General features: G+C 43.6%; 1 protein-coding gene across 3 annotated transcripts in view; it reads left to right on the top strand.

Moving 5' to 3' along the window:
- LOC119966132 (coiled-coil domain-containing protein 126-like) overlaps window positions 1-17790 on the top strand; it is a 156999-nt gene that overhangs the window by 17023 nt on the left and 122186 nt on the right. For all 3 annotated transcript variants that reach the window (XM_038797394.1, XM_038797393.1, XM_038797395.1), the window contains exon 2: window positions 15681-16054. In XM_038797394.1, coding sequence (XP_038653322.1) covers window positions 15817-16054 — 238 coding nt within the window. In that variant the 5' untranslated portion in view covers window positions 15681-15816. The remainder of the gene's footprint in view (window positions 1-15680; window positions 16055-17790) is intronic.

Here is a 17790-nt window from a genome sequence, read left to right on the forward strand (position 1 = left end):
GTTGTAATTAAGTCTCTTCACAAGTGTGTTTTCATAGAAAAGTACCATTTTGGCTCAAAGACGAATAACTTTTAAGTTCCTGTTGTGATTCAGGCTCTTGACAGTTTAAAATTGTGGTGATAGTAAAAACCATGAGCAGACCACGTCAAAACCTGAAGCCTGTGGGTTTTAAGTGCAGCATCAACAGGATAGCAATCCAATGAGCCCTTTGGCTCCATTATTAAACTGAGGATCATGTAAACTAACCACGGTTATCAGGTTTGTCAAGAATGGCAGTAAATATCACCCCATCAGATTATGTTCAAGCTAACAACCTAACCTGTATAGAAGCAAAATTATTATTCATTGCAGATCATACTCCAGATTTAATATTTTAATGCAAATTCCTTTCCAACTTGTATAGCAGATCTCCAACCAACAGCACTTCTCACAGTGAGATCACTTTGTTGTAAAGGTGTATTGGGCAGTTCAGTGGTACACATCACCGTTAGCAGGACATAGAAAGAAGTTTGCAACTGATGTGCATGGTGAAGTGTATTTTCATTCTCTCAGTAACAAATGCAGGCGCATGGACAGTGAAATAATTACGCAATTATTGCGGGGAACTCAAATTAGACTAAATAACAGGTTAAATGCAAGTATATTTGAATCGTGATGTATGTCAGTGAGACAACAGTCTAGATCCTCCTCCCCCAACTGCAATCTTTCAGAGAGCCTTCTTTATAAAATTGGTGTCAGAGGATTGCCAGTGTAATGTTGCTGAAGAAAGAATTCTCAATACAAGGTCTCAAGTTACAATAGGCATAGAATTATAAAAGGCAAATTTTGTTTGATAAATTCAATAGAGGTCTTGGATGAAATAACTGAATATATAGATAAAATGAAATACGATGGATGTTGGGGATACGGATTTTGAATGTGTTGGATAAGGACTGTAATAACGCTATTAAAGGGAACATGAATAGGATATTCATAGAATTTACAGTACAGAAGGAGGCTATTCGGCCCATCGAGTCTGCACCGGCTCTTAGAAAGAGCATCCTACCCAGGCCCACATCTCCACCCTATCCCCATAACCCAGTAACCCCACCCAACACCAAGGGCAATTTTTGACACCTGAGGGCAATTTAGCATGGCCAATCCACCTAACCTGCACACCTTTGGACATCTTTGCATATTGTCCTAGGAGAGAAAAGAAAATGTAACGGGAGGAATATAAATGGTGGTTCACAGCTCCCCAAGGGTGGCATTAGGACCACTGCCCTTCATTTTAGTCTAAAGTATAGTGGGCACAATAGCAAAGTTGACATGGCAGCATGGTAAACTGCAAGAACTGTAAATACCTTCAGAAAGACATTCAGACTGAGAAATGGGTGAAACAAATACTTTATATAGCACTTTCCATGACCAATGGATGTCTTAAAAATTTTACGGTTACAGTAATTATTGTTGTAATGCAGCCAACATGCACACAACCAACTCCCACAAGTAGCAGTGTAATAAGACCATAAGACATAGGAGCAGAATTAGGCCACTCGGCTGATCAGGTTTGCCCCGCCATTCAACTATGGCCGATATTTTTCTCATCCCCATTTTCCTGCCTTCTCCCCATAACCCCTGATCCCCTTGTTAATCAAAAACCTATCTACCTCTGTCTTAAAGACAATAATGACCAGATAATCTTTCTTTTGTGAGTGATGTTGGTTGAGGAATAAATATTGACCAGTACACAGAGGATACGATACCTACCCACACTTCTTCAATATAGTGAGATGGGATCTTTTACACACACCTAATCAGGCAGATGGGGCCATCGCTTGAGGTCTCATCTGAAAAACGACACCTCCAACAGTGCAGCACTCCCACAGGACTGCACTGGAATGTCAATCTTACTTTTTGAGCTCCAGTCCCAGAGCTTTTCCAATTAAGGGGCAATTTAGCCTGGCCAATCCACCTATCCTGCACATCTTTTGGGATGTGGGGGCGAAACCCACGCATACACAGGGAGAATGTACAAACTCCACATGGACAGTGACCCTGGGCTGGGATTCTAACTCGAATCCTCAGCGCCGTAGGCGGCAATGCTAACCACTGTGCCACCGTGCTACCTGGAATCCATTTTCATTGATTTTATATCAGAGCGCTTAGAAAACAATGGCATGATTGGACAGAGTCAGCATGGATTTTTGAAGGGGAAATCATGCTTGACAAATCTCCTGGAATTCTTTGAAGATGTAACTGGTAGAGTTCATAGAATTTACAGTGCAGAAGGAGGCCATTCAGCCCAACGAGACTGCACCGGCGCTTAGAAAGAGCATCCTTCCCAACCGCAACACCTTCACCCTATCCCCATAACCCAGTATCCCCATCCAATACTAAGGGTAATTTAGTATCGCAAATCCATCTAACCTGCACATCTTTGGACTGTGGGAGGAAACCGGAGCACCCAGAAGAAACACGCGCACATACAGGGAGAATGTGCCGACTCCGCACAGATTCCCCAAGCCGGGAATCGAACCTGGGACCCTGGAGCTATGAAGCAATTGTGCTTATCACTATGCTACCGGGCTGCCCAGTTGATGAGGGAAATCCAGTGGATGTAGTTTATTTGGACTTTCAGAAGGCTTTTGACAAAACGTCCTGCATGAATGTGTAAAATTGAAGCGCATGGGATAAGGGGTAGTGCATTGAGAAAACTGGTTGGCAGACAGGAAACAGAGTAGGAATTAACGGGTCTTTTTCCAAATGGCAAGCAGTGACGAGTAGGGTACTGCAGAGATCGGTGCTGGGACACTAGCTATTCATAATATATATTAATGATTTAGGTGACGGAACAAAATGTAATATCTCCAAATTTGTAGATGACACAAAGTTGGGTGGGCGATTTGAGCTGTGAACAGGACACAGAGATGCTTCAGTGTGATTTGAATAAGTTGAATGAGTGGCAGATGCAGCATAATTTGGGTAAATGCGAGGTTATCCACTTTGATGGCAAAAATGAAAAGGCACACTATTATCTGAATGGCCATAAATTAGGAGAGAGGACTGTGCAACAAGACATGGGCGTCTTTGTACATTAGTTGCTGAAAGTTGCAGGTGCAGCAGGTGGTAAAGAAGGCAAATGGTATGTTGGATTTCATAGCAAGAGGATTAGAGTACAGGAGCAGGGATATCTTGCTGCAATTATACAGGGCCTTGGTGTGGCCATACCTGGAATATTGTGTGGAGATCCTCTCCACTTTGAGCCGGCAGTTTGCGGTGTCAATGGTAGCCATGATGTGGAGATGCCGGCGTTGGACTGGGGTGAGCACAGTAAGAAGTCTTACAACACCAGGTTAAAGTCCAACAGGTTTGTTTCAAACACGAGCTTTCGGAGCACGGCTCCTTCTTCAGGTGAATGGAAAGGCTTGTTCCAGAAATGTTTATTTTGTGGAATATTGTGTGCAGTTTTGGTTTCCTTATCTGAGGAAGGATATTCTTGCTCTAGACTAGAGCGAGTGCAGCAAAGATTTACTGGACTGATTCCTGGGATGGCAGGACAGATGTATGAGGAGCGATTGATTCGGTTAGGAAGGTATTCAAAGGACAGTCCGGTGGCACAGTGGTTAGCACTGTGGCCTCACGACGCCGAGGTCCCAGGTTCAATCCCGGCTCTGGGTCACTGTCCATTTGCACATTCTCTCCGTGTTTGTGTGGGTTTCGCCCCCACAACCCAAAAGATGTGTGGGGTAGGTGGATTGGCCACGCTAAATTGCCCCTTAATTGGAAAAAATGAATTGGGTATTCTAAATTTTGAAAAAAGGATTGTATTCACTGGAGTTCAGAAGAATGAGGGTCTCGTAGAAACCTATAAAAGTCTTAACAGAACTAGGCAGGGTAGATGTGCAAAGGATATTTGCGATGGTGGGAGTGTCTAGAACCAGGGGTCACAGTCTGAGAATACGAGGTAGACCATTTAGGACAGAGATGAAGAGAAATTTCTACCCCCAGCAAGTGGTGAGTCTGTGGAATTCATTATCACAGGAAGTAGTTCAGGCCAAAACATTGTATGTTTTCAAGAAGCAGTTAGATATAGCAGGTTGAAAAAATATATATAGCAGGTTGGACGACGGGGATCGGTAAGGATATATTGGGGAAAGTGGGATTAGGCTATTGAGTTGGATGATCAGCCATGATGAATGGCGGAGCAGGCTCGCAAGGCCGAATGGCCCCCTCCTCCTATTCTCTATGTTTCAATTTATGTGGCCAAGGATTTCGTATGTCCTTTCTTGTCCTGATCCATCTAAGATTTGTGTATGTACACCAAATCACAGATCCTGCAGTCCCTTTAAATTTAATTTAAGTTGCCTCTTCTTATTCCTACCACATGAATCACTTCTCTGCATTGAGTTTCATTGTTCATTTCTCCATATAACCGGGCACTTGAGACTTCTGGTCATGTCATGTAAGAGCAAGAATCATGAAAAGTAGCTTAATAATAATAATAATAATAATAATAATAATAATCGCTTATTGTCACAAGTAGACATCAATGAAGTTACTGTGAAAAGCCCCGAGTCGCCACATTCTGGTGCCTGTTCGGGGCGGCCGGTACGGGAATTGAACCTGCGCTGCTGACATGGTTCTGCATTACAAGCCAGCTGTTTAGCCCACTGTGCTAAACCAGCCCCTCTAGCGGCTGCTTTGCTTTTGATCACTTTTACCCATTTTTGCAGGGGAATTTGATGACCACACACTTGCCGTGGGCTTGGGGAACTGTAACTTGACAGGAGTCATGTCAAAACCGCCAAAAAGAAGCTTAATTTGAAGAAGGCACAGGAGGGTAACCTAGCAAAGGAAGGTGAAGGACGGAAGATGGTGTCTGCGCCTATTACTTTGGACACTTTGACTGAAGCAATGGCCCAGGAGCTGGAGAAATTCGACAAGCAACTGGATCGGCAATTTGAGCGTCAGGGCAAGTAGATAAGAGTTCAAAGCCACTTTCGAGGAAGTACTGGGCCCAATTCGGTGCAGGTGGTGAAGACCTCGAATGAGGTTAAAGCACAGGGTGAGACTTTGATGGGTGTGGAGGAGGCCCTGTCACAGTACGAGGATCGGCTGGCCTCATTGGATGCTGAGATTGCAATGGTGGCAGATAGCGACAAAGGCCTGAGGCTGGCGAGGAAGGATCTGGAGAACGGGTCAAGGTGGTTTAACCTCAGGTTGGGGGAGCTGCCATAGGGACTGGAGGGCTTGAAGCTGACTCAGTACTTTGCGGAGATGTTTTCTCGGTTGGTGGATGGGGATGAGGGGTTCCTCCTCCAGAATCAAATAGAGGTCACCGGGAGCTCAGGCAAAAGCCAAGGCCGAATGAACCGCCCTGAACTGTCATTATCCACTTCCAGAATTACCAACAGAAGTAGCGGGTCTTGGAGAGGGCGAAGAAGATTCGGAATATCGATTGGGATGGGCACACGGTGCGGATATACCAGGTCATTGGGACTGAGCTGGTGAAGAAGCGGGTGGCCTTCAACATGGCAAAAGCTGTTTTCTACAGCAAGGGCGTGTGATTTGGGGTGGTGTACCCGGCGAGGTTGCGGATCACCATTTACCTGAAGGATCACTTACAGAGAAAAGAAGTTGAGGCCGCTGTGAGAAGGACAGTTTGTGACTCTGGGTATGAAAGGGGAATGCTTGTGTTCTGTACTTCTGCCTTTGTGCCTTTCTGGTTTTGTGTTTTTGGCTTTGTTTGGAGGGGGGGGGGGGGTGTTTAATAAAGATAAGGGGCTGGTCCTGTGTGTTTTGGAGGGGAAAGTGTCAATATGGTGGGGCTTGGTCCAGAAGGAATGGAGTGGTTGTTGGCCTTGGTTAGGGGCCACTTTACCAGCGAAGAGGGGAGGCTAGGGAACGGGACTGGAGTGGAGAGAGAGGATGCGGTCTGTTGAGCTATTGAGGTGGGTTACAATGGGCCTAGTTGTTTGTTTTGGGGGAGGCAGGGACTGAGGCACCAGGCAGTCTGTGGGCCTGGTTTGGGTGTGGGGGGGTTGTTGAAATGCTAGGAGGCGAGCCAGGTTTTTCATTGAGGGTGTGAGAGAGTACGTCAAAAGGGTGGCAATATTGGTTCGGAAGAGGTTTCGGTTTCAGGCCGAGATGTCGGTAGCGGACCACAGGGGGTGCTATGTGATGGTTACAGGCACACTGGAGGGGAAGGCAGTGGTGTGAGTGAACGTGCATGCCCCGAATTGGGACCATGTTAAGTTTCTCGAGCGGCTGTTGGCTCCATTCCGGAGCTGGACACACATAAGCTTATTTTGGAGGGGTGGATTTTAACTGTGTTTTCGATCTAAAGTTGGACCGCTCCATGCCAAAGTCGTTGTGGAGATGGCGAACATGTTGGATTGGATTCCTGGTGGTTTGTGAACCCAAGGGGTAGGGAGATTTTGTTTTATTCCCGGGTGCTCTGGTTTCGTCCCACAGTCCAAAGATGTGCAGGTTAGGTGGATTGGCCATGCTAAATTGCCCTTTTGTGTCCAAAAGGTTAGGTGGGGTTACGGGGATAGGTTGAATGTGTGGGCTTAAATGGGGTGCTCTTTCCAAGGGCCAGTGCAGACTTGATGAGCCAAATGGCCTCCTGTACTGTAAATGAGTTACTCATCAGCTAAGGTGGCAAGAAGCAGCTAAGGAAATTGTGCAGGTGTGGGAGCCTGGGGGAGGGGGGATTGGTGTCTGCCCCAGCGATGATTAATGGGTGTTTTGAGCTTTCTATGAGGGCCTTTATCGAGCCACCAAAGTACGAGCAGGAGATGTTAGAGTTTCCTCATGTGGCTGAGGAGTTATGGGAAGAATTGGAGGTGCCGTTGGGGTTGGAGGAGGTGCACATGGGTTTGGAGAAGATGGAGTCTGGCAAGGCTGGGGCAGATGGGTTCCTGGTAGAATTTTATAAGAAGTTTGTGGATCATTGATGCTAGGGTTATATAATGATTCACTGGAACCGGGTTCCCTTCGGGAGACGCTTGGTCAGGCTTCTATCTCCCTCCTTCTAAAGAAGGATAAGGAATGTGGGTCGTATTGGGAATTTCTCTACTTAATGTGGATGCAAAACTTCTACCTAAGCTTTGGCATTACAGTTGGAACCGTGCCTCCTGGAGGTTGTGGGAGAGGACCAGGTGCACTTTCTAAAGGGCAGGAAGCTGTCGTCTTATGCAAAGTGGTTACTCAACATCGTTCTTACACTGGCAATGGGAGTCGGAGCTAGAGATCATTGTGTTGCTAAATGCAGAGGTCTTTGATAGAGTTGAATGGAGATATTTGTTTATAGTTGTGGGAAGTTTGGGTTTGTGTCGTAGGTGTGGTTGTTGAACGAGGCACCGTCTATCAGTTTGCGAACCAGCAACATAGATCTGGAGCCCTTGAAGTTGTATAGGGGTCACGGCATGGTTGTCCTTTGTCCCCATTGTTATTTGTATTAACGATTGAGCCATTGGCAATCGATTCGAGGGCTCCTGTCAAATGGAGAGGTATTGTGAGGGGGTTGTAGATTACAGGCTATCTTTATACGCTGATCTTTTGTTGTCTGTAAGGGACCCGGCAATGGTGGATGGGTGATATTATGGGGATATTGGAAAACGTTCAATTTGTTTTCGGGGTATAAGTTAAATATTGGAAAGTGAGTTTTTTGTGGTTGGCCCCGTGAGGGGTGGGGCTGAGGTAAGACGGCTGCCCTTTCGATATGCTGGGACAAGCTTTCACTCTTGGGCGTTCAAGTGACGTGAGACTGGGCGTGGCTTCGTAAGCTGAACTTTACTAGTTTGGTGAGTAGGGTGAGGGCAGAATTGCAGAGGTGTGGCAGCCTTCCACTGTCTCTGCTGGGCCAGGTGCAGGCGATTCAGATAAACATCTTGTCAAGGTTTGTGTCCTTGTTTCAGTGCCTTCTGGTCTTTCTGCCTAAAGCCGCCTTTTGGATTTGGAGTGGCTCATAATGGGGTTCAGATGGGCAGAGCAGGATCCTCTGCTGCACAAAGGGATTTTGCAGGGGGAGAGGTAGGGGGGGCGGGGGGGGCTAGCACAGCTGAACCTGCTGTTTCTCCATTGGGTGGCCAATGCGAAGAAGGTGTTGGGTTGTTTTGGGGACTAGGATGTTGTCTGAATACGGATGGAGTCGGGGTTGTACCTGGAGGCACTGGTGACGACTACACTGCCATTTGCTCCAGCGAAGTATTTGGCAAACCCGTGGGTTCTGCAGGAACCATTTGTTTCAGCCGGGGAAAATTGGTGCCACATTTGGAATGGTATGGGGCTAGAGCGGGTAACGGGCTTATTTTTCAAGGTCAGTTTGCTGACTGGGAAGAGCTGAGGGCGAAGGTAGGCCCTCGTGGAATGGATATGTTCTGGCGGGCCTTCCCGACATTCCTGGTGGTGCCGCCGTCCACTTTGCTGGAGAGAATTATTTCATGTGCGGGGTCAGAGGATGGAAGCATGCCAAAGTTATATGGATGGATCATGGAAGAAGAGCAGGTTTCGGCAGAGGCGGTGAAGGATAGGTGGGAGGAGGAGCTGGGTCTCATTTTGGAGGATGCGGTGTGGAGTGATTATCTCCGTAGGGCCAATGCTACATCATCCTGCGCCAGATAAGGTTTGATGCAACTCGAAGTGGAGTTCAGAGTGCATTTCAACAAGGCCAGAATGAGTTTTTTTTTTGAGGGGTAGAGGATAGGTGTGCACGCACTCAAGGGGATCTACAAACCATATACACACGTTCTGGTCCTGCCCAGGTTGGTGGGTTTTTGGGGGTCTTTTTAAAAACCATATTGGAAAATGTGAATGTAGATTTGGAGCCCTGCCCCATTAGCAATATTTGGGGTGTCAGAGCAGCCGGAACTGAGGGCGCGGGCGATGATGGATGCTTTGGCTTTTATTGCTGAGTTGGACACTGGTGGCACTGCCCAGCACCGCAGCTTAGCTGGGTGATTTAATGGAGCTCTTGCATCTTGAGAAGATCAGTTCATTGTGAGGGGAACGATTGATGGATTCTGTCGGAGATGGCGTCCATTCATGTTGGGTGAAATTCACCATGTCGCCTGTTTTTCGGTGGAGGAGGAGGCCCGCCAGTGGGGACTGACCCATGCGCCGGTGTGGGACCGTAATTTCCCGCCAGCGTGAACAGCCGGTAAATCCCGCCCATGGCATTCTAGGAGAGGCAGTAGTGTAGTGGTATAGTTGCTGGACTTGTAATCCAGAGACCTCTAGTCATGCTCTGGGGACCTGGATTCGAATCGCGCCATTGCAGATGGAGAAATTTGAATTCAATAAGAATCTGGAATTAAAAGTCTAAAAGTGACCATGAAACCATAGTCGGTTAACATAGAAACCCATCTGGTTCGCTAATGTCCTTTAGGGCAGTGCTTCTCAAAGTGTGGTACGTGTACCAGTGCCGGTACTCGAGCCATCGTCTGCCGGTACTTGGAGTGTTTCCAGAAAAGAAAGAGACAGTAATCCTGGATTGGCTTGTTTCGCTTACCGGTCCCTGGCACATTGAAAAAAAAACTGCCGGTACACCACATCAGATAGTTTGAGATGCACTGCTTTAGGGGAAGGAAATCTGTTATCCTTACTTATTCTGGCCTACATGTGACTCCAAATCCACAGCCCTCAAGGGTAGGCAATAAATGCTGGCTCAGCCAGCGATGGCCACATCCCATAAACAAATTTTAAAAATTATATGGCATTTTAAGGATCATGTCGCTGTTATGGGGGGGAAGGGCTTTTTTTTTGTTTTTGGTCAGTTAGGGTTTGTTGAGGGTGTTGATACTTTGTTGTTTTGATTTGTATATTTTGAATAAATTATTAAAAGCCTAATAATATTTTCAAAAAAAATAACAGGGCACTTGGAAAACTGCAATCAATATATGGTCAACGTAAAAGTAAAGATGTTATGCTTCAGTTATACAGGGTGCTGGTGAGGTCTGTATAATTCTATAAATACTGTGTGCAATTTTTGTCTCCTTATTTAAGGAAGGATGTAAATGTGTTGAAAGCAGTTTCGAGGAGGTTTAATCAATGAGGTTTACTGGAATGAGCAGGTTATCTTATGAGGTTTATTTCCATTGGAGTTTAGAAGAGCGAGGGATGACTTGATTTTATGTAAGATCCTGAAATGTCTTGTCAAGGTGGATGTGCAATGGATGTTTCCTCTTGTGGGTGAGTCCAGACTAGGGGGTGCTGTTTGAAGATTAGCTTTCAATGGGGAATTAATATGTTTTACGACAGAAATTAGATTATTTTTCTCTTGAGAGTGTTTCGACTTTGGAACTTGCTGCATCAGAAGACGGTGGAGGCAGGGTCATTTTATAAGCAGGGGGTAGACCTATTCTTGTTGGGCAAGGGAACCAAAGCTTATTGGGGGTAATTGGGAATGTAGAATTTGAAACACAAACTGATGGAATGGTGGAGCAGGCTTAAGCAGCTGAATGGCCTCCTGCTCCTATTGAGTGTTATGATCCCAGTTGATGTTATAACTTGGATCGAAAAATTCCTAATGGAACACTGGCTCAAAAGGCTGTGACTTTTACTTTTTTTTTAAAACGTGGAGAACAAAGTCACAGACCGCTAACTAGCCTCAACAACAAGAGGAAAAAATTGTTAAACATGAAAAATTGGGTGAAGATATAATGCTCCTTTACTCCCCCCTTTGATAATCAAATTCACACAGATTTTAAGATTAACCCAGGCTACAAAGTATATCTTAAGTTAGAATGACCTCAGTAACACAAACGTCCCTTTAAACAGACAAGATGGCTGTGGTCAAATACACTCTCCACTCTGAACCCAAGTGTATCTAGGTTTCTCCTCCGAAGCTCCCAGATGATTGTCACATGAGAGTTTCTAAACTCTATTCCCCAAAAATACGTTTTAAAATAGTCTTTCAGAACAATGCTTTCAATCAGTGGTTTCTATTCTGAAATCCAGTCCTGGTTTTCCAACTGACTTTTTTCAAACAAGACTTCTGCTCCACTTTCAGCAATTAATCTAGTATCTAGGTTTTGCAACTCCCCCCTCAATGTTCTTTGTCTTGACAGCTGTCTAAACTGTTCACACTTGCTTTAACTGTCAATTTCCAGACTCTATTAAAACAGCATCAAACATTTGATTTACCTCTGATGTCTGCTTTCCCACTTTAGCTCTTGTTACTGCAGCTGTCTCTTTAACTCAACATTTTGTTGGCTTCTCTCCTCACTTCTCCTGAACAATGCCTTGGTTCCTATTCTCTCAACTTCAGTCTTAAAACATTCTTTCTGTCTCAATTCCTGCGTTATCTGGACTCTATTTGGTTCTTTCGGGGTGTGTGTCTTTGCAGCTCCTTTGTCCTGTCCAGCATCTCTTGGCAGAGTGGAGAGATGTTCACTCCCCAGTGTCCTTCTCAGCTGCACAACCAGGAACAAAAAGCCTTCCTAACAATTGTTATTACCGCCAGCCTCTATTTACTCTTTACGCTGCAACCCCCTCTATAAGCACAATACAAGCACAGTAGGAACTGAACCAACCCCCATACAAACACCTTTGTCCAGCATGAATCTAACTATAGCTTTCACCCATTCCATGTACTGAAGCATTAAATTAAGCCCATTTAAAACGATACCTTATTTCTAATGTTTACCCGTAAAACTACCTTTGTTTTCCTAACTCGTATATTCTCGTATGATTCAACAAATATTTGCTTTTACGGAAGGGAAATCGTATTTGAAAAAGTAGTTTTTTGAGAGCATTAATAGAACGGTAGATATGGAACAAAAACCTGTGGCTGTGTATTTGGATTTTCAAAAAGGCATTTGATAAAATGCCGCACAAGAAGCTTTTATATAAGATTAGGTCTCATGGGGTTATTGACAAAAAACATTGTAAGAATAAACCAGTCATTTTCCAAATGGCAGCGTAAAACTAGTGAAGTGGTTCCAAGGGTGGAACCCAGCTTGATGGATCCTAACTTTTTATTTTTGTTTAGAAACGTGGAGGGTGGCTACTGAACAGAGTTGCAGGATCAGCTAATAAACTTTGAACAAAATAATAAAATGCTTATTAAACAAGAAAGGATGAACTTTATTGTCCATATTTCTTCACCAAACTGTGCCTTTCCAGATGTATACCGATTTGAACGGATAACACAAGTTGTAAAATCTAATTTATACTGTAGTGTTCACAGTAAGTACACAGTCGATTTAAGCCAATTGGCAACTTGTGGTTGGACACACTATGCTCCAAAACTAAGCTCTACCCAAAGCAACTTCTATGTATTTTTCAACAACTCTTCCCAGATTAGGATAAATTTCTTTACTCGGAGGGTAATGATTCTTTGGAATTCTCAACCACAGAGGATGATGGTTGCTCAGACAATGTGTATAATCAGGACTGAGATGATGGACTTTTAGTAATCCACATGATGGTAATCCACATTATGGTAATAGAGCAGAAAGGTTGAATTTATGCAAAAATAGTTTACTGAATGTTGAAGCAAACTCGAGGGGCAGTGTGACCGTCTCCTATTATGTTCACCAACCAGACTCCATTTCTGAAGTTTGGTACTGTTCTCTCAATTTTCCTACATTTGAGTTTCAAACTATGGGCAGACTTTGAAATAATGTTGCGTACACCGCACCACAGGTCATTAATGCATATCAAAAAGGGCACCATTGCATAATTCCCTCTCTTCCAAAAAGCCACAACTCAACAACTGTTTTTTGTCCCTGAGACAATTTCAACTTTGAAAGGAAATGGCTTTTTAATTAATCCAATTAAATACAAACTAAATAATCATTGTATCTTGTGATATTTAGCTAACCTTTTAAAATACCTGGAGTTTAATAAAGTTTTTATATAATATGACATGATACTTTACCTTATTATGTATGTCTTTAGTTAGTCAGATTGTTTTTGGAAATTTGACTAGTTTATAAAACAAATGCTGTACCTTGTGAAGTAGCCTTGTTTCCTATTTATTACAATCTTCAGACAATGTTAGGAAAACAAAGGTAGTTTTGAGGAATTTGTATTAAATTGGTAAACATTATAAATAAGGTATAGTTTTAAGTGGGTTTAATTTAATGTTACTGTGCCTGGAGGGGTAAAAGCTATAGTTAGATTCATATTGGACAAAGGTGTTTGTATGTGTGGACATTGGTAAAAGTTCCAACTTATTGTGCTTAGCAAGGTCTATGGCGTCAAGAATAAATAGAAGGTATAAGCATGTGGGTATTGCTTAGCAACTGGGGCCTTGTATGGTAGAGAACCTTTTCATAGGTTATCATAGAATTTACAGTGCAGAAGGAGGCCATTCGGCCCATCGAGTCTGCACCGGCTCTTGGAAAGAGCGCCCTACCCAAGGTCAACACCTCATCCCTATCCCCATAACCCAGTAACCCCACCCAACACCAAGGGCAATTTTGGACACTAAGGGCAATTTAGCATGGCCAATCCACCTAACCTGCACATCTTTGTGACTGTGGGAGGAAACCGGAGCACCCGGAGGAAACCCACGCACACACGGGGAGGATGTGAAGACTCCGCACAGACAGTGACCCAAGCCGGAATCGAACCTGGGACCCTGGAGCTGTGAAGCGATTGTGCTATCCACAATGCTACCGTGCTGCCCCTTTTAGTTTAGCTAATTTGATTGCAGTTGAATATAGGTAATGAGAGAAAAGGCAGATAGTACAGCTCTACTAGAAGCAGTTGCTTTAGAAGGTGAGAGAACAAAAACATCTCTCTTAGCTTTGCAAGAAGAAAAGCCAGACAGTGGACTAATGGTTAAGAAAACTAGTGCAGAGATCTGAAGAGCAGTTAGTTAAAAAAACTAGAGAAATTAAGTGTTCAAGAAGTATGAGGTTGCAAGTGCTAGAACAGAGCACTGTTCAGTAAAGGCAGAGCTGAAAAGAAAGTTGAGGTGCAAGAAAGAAATCAAGTGATTTTCAGGTTTGAAATAACTGGAAATTAGTAGCTGGATGTTTGTGTAAAAGCATTTAAACCAAGGGGGCATGATAGAAATCAGCGTTCCTGGTTAGCTGTTGATGAGATGTAGAAAAGGTTTAATTGAGAAATCATTAAGAGTAATTGACTAAATCATATTAACCATGAGAGTGAAGAAAGCCAACTAGCTGGGACCTAATCGGATAAGACTCTAAATTCTCGCATTATACAAGTTGCTCGAGACTTGCCAGAGTATCCAAGGCCAGTGACAAAAGACTCCATTGTATGCAGCTGCCTTCCCAAGCCTGGCCAGGTCCGTTTCCATGGTAACAGTCAGTCAGGGTCATAATGGCTTTTTGAAAACTGTGTTAATCTAATTAATGTCAGAGGCATAATTGGCAAGCAGGGTATAGAAAATTACACCAAAACATTTATCTCTTAAATTGACAGACAGACAGCTTGGTTGAATTGAGTGAATTATAAATTAGTCCAAGCCAATCACAGTTGTAAATTATCACAATTTATATTTTAAACTCAACCACTGTATTCGCTAAAGACAATCAATCTGACCTAAGTTTGTATTGTAACCAAAGTTTACCAGCGACACTAAAGCCGACAAAGTTCAACAAAACTTTGCCAAAAGCACAGCCTGAATTTATGTTATTTGGGAACTAATGAGGGATAACGCATATCCAGGGGTCTCAATAGACACTGAGATCTATCCAGGTGGTGCAAATTCCTGGACTGGATTTGATGTTAAAAGTAAAGTGAAAACTTGGTCTGGATTTCAGAATGCAAACTGCTAAGGGAAAGCATTGTTATGAGAAAATTCTAAAGCGTGTTTTGGGGATGGAGTTTGGAAACACTCGTAATCGTTATCTGGGGGAATTCTGAGGAAAATCCACAGACACTAACTTGGGCTCAGAGCAGATTGCATGTACTGACCACAATCATCTTGTGTACTTTAAAAGGGCTTTGTATTCGTGATACTATTGTACTTAAAGGTACTTTGAAATCCATGTTAAATCGGACGAGCTGGAAGTGCAGGAGGCGAAAGAGGCCGGTGTTCTGGCCTTTGCGTCCCTTGTAGCCAGACGGAGGATTTTGCTACTGTGGAAGGATGCGAAGCCCCCTAGCGTGGAAGCTTGGATTAATGACATGGTTGGGTTCATCAAGTTGGAGAGGATAAAGTTTGCCTTGCGAGGGTCTGTGCAAGGGTTCTTCACACAGTGGCAACCGTTCCTAGACTTTCTCGCAGAGCGTTAGGAGGTCAGCAGCAGCAGCAACCCGGGGGGGGGGGAATCGGTTGGAAACTTGAATAAATATTTTTTTTTTAAAAAGAAATCCATGTTAATCCTAAAATATTTTTATTTGTTAAGCTAAGGAGGGAGTGAAGGTCCATTGTATCATAATCCAATTTATCGTGTTCAATGTTTTTTTCTTACTCAAACTAATTAACGGTCTTGTGACTCTGTTCCTCCACATTTTATTTTAAAAATTAAAAGTTACGGTCATTTGAGCCAGGATTCCATTCTGGAATCATCCCGTCCAGTTATACCACCAGCTGGGATCATAACAATTGTCATATTGTCAACTTTGTTTTGTATCATTTTATTGACTTTTTTTCTAATTTTCTATTTCTGATTGGCTAATGATCAACGTAAAATATTTATGGATGCTTTGGTGATCAATTATCAGTTGTCTAACTTCCATCCTAAGAATACATTTCTCCCTAACTTTTACAGGACAGAAGGTGAACGTCAGATAAAGAGGATTTAAAGAGATGAGCTGCCTGAATGCTGTCGCATAAAGTATTCAAAAGTTTAAGATGTTCATAATGTGACTGATTTGTCCACAAAAGGAGGCCGTGGTTGGACAAACATGTTTGGAAGCCTGTTCAGAAGAAATGCATCTCAGAAGCTAAGTGCTTTGCTGCTGATTTTTGGGTTTATTTGGGGGTTGGTACTACTTCGATATACATATCAGCATCCAAGGCACCAAAACAGTGCTGAACTGCATGAACAGATTTTGGAACTAAGTAAAAGATACGTCCGAGCTCTAGCAGAGGAAAATCAGAATGCAGTAGATGGTCGTCATGGTGCTTCAATGGCGGGATATGGTAAGAGCTGAAATGTGTGTTGCAAAATATTTTTCTAAACTTTCCTGTTGATGAGAAGAATCCTGCTCAAAATGTCTGTAACCTTTTAATTTCATTAACTAAGCGCCAGGGTTCCAATACTTGAAAATTGGAGGAGAGATACATGACATGTGGAGCACGAGAAATGAACACGTCTGCATGGTGAAAATTTGTATTTTTTGTTCATTGGGGCTGATTTAGCACAGTGGGCTAAACGGCAGCCTTGTAATGCAAAACAAGACCAGCAGCGTGGGTTCAATTCCTGTACTGGCCTCCCCGAGCAGGCGGCGGAATCTGGCGACTAGAGGCTTTTCGCAGTAACTTCATTGAAGTCTACTTGTGACAATAAGCTATTATTATTATTAATGGGGTCATAGAATTATAGAATTTACAGTGCAGAAGGAGACCATTCGGCCTATCGAGACTAGCAAGAGCACCCTACTTAAGCCCGCAACGCCACCTAACCTAAGGGCAATTTAGCATGGCCAATCCACCTAACCTGAGCATCTTTGGACTATGGGAGGAAACCAGAGCACCGGAATGAAATCCACGCAGACACATGGAGAAAATGCAGACTCCGCACAGACAGTGACCCAAACCGGGAATCGAACCTGGGACCCTGGAGCTGTGAACCAACTGTGAAAACCACTATGCTACAGTGCTGCCCGGGTGTGGGCATTGCAGAAAGGCCAACATATTATGCATATGTATATGCATTTAGCCTTTGAGAAGATGGCTACCTTGAGTACAACTGAGTGCCGTGCTGAGCCATTTTAGAGGGCAGTTCAGAATCAAACACATTGTTATAGGCCTCGAGTCTCACATGGTCAGACCAGGCAAGGACAGCAGAATTTAATACCTTACCTTTGATTTAAGTTCAAAAATACATGAAATAGCCCTGGAGCAACAATTAATAATATTCATCCGATGTTATTGATACTTCTCCAACCACCCTTCATCACATGATTCTACCCTATTGTCCAGATTAAATTGTGTGATTTATGTTCATTTATTTTCTACACTTAATAATCTTTATTGTCACAAGTAGGCTTACATTAACACTGCAATGAAGTTACTGTGAAAAGCCCCTAGTCACCATATTCTGATGGCTATTGGGGTACACGGATGGAGAATTCAGAATGTCCAAATTACCAAACAGCACGTCTTTCGAGACTTGTGGGAGGAAACCGGAGCACCCGGAGGAAACCCACACAGACACGAGGAGAACGTGCAGACTCCGCACAGATCCTGGGACCCTGGTGCTGTGAAGCAACTGTGCTAACCACTGTGCTACCAGGAATAGGTGGTGGAAGCAATTTCAAAAGAGAATTTTATAAAGACTTAAAGAAACAGTTGCAGGGCTTCGAGCAAAGAGCAGGATGTTGGAGTGGGTTCGCTTGAGGTTGGTTGTGGAAATAATTGGCAGATCTGTTTGGGAGTCAGCAGATGGCCTCTTTCTGTACTCTGTGATTCTGTGAACCAGTCCAAGAAAGACCTGAATTAATACAAAACCTTAACACGTCTCAAACGCTCCAAACATAAAAGGCTTTATTGTTGTAATGTGAGCATTTATGGTCCTATCGCATGCAAGATCCACCAACCTCACAAAGTTAGTGTACTTTTTGGTTGAAAGAATATTTTCAAAGATACTGGAAGCCTGAACATAATCCTGAATAGCACCTTTGATATTGCTACACTCCTTTGCTGTCTAAACCTTT

This window comes from Scyliorhinus canicula, chromosome 5 (assembly GCF_902713615.1).
Source record: "Scyliorhinus canicula chromosome 5, sScyCan1.1, whole genome shotgun sequence".
NCBI lineage: Eukaryota > Metazoa > Chordata > Chondrichthyes > Carcharhiniformes > Scyliorhinidae > Scyliorhinus > Scyliorhinus canicula.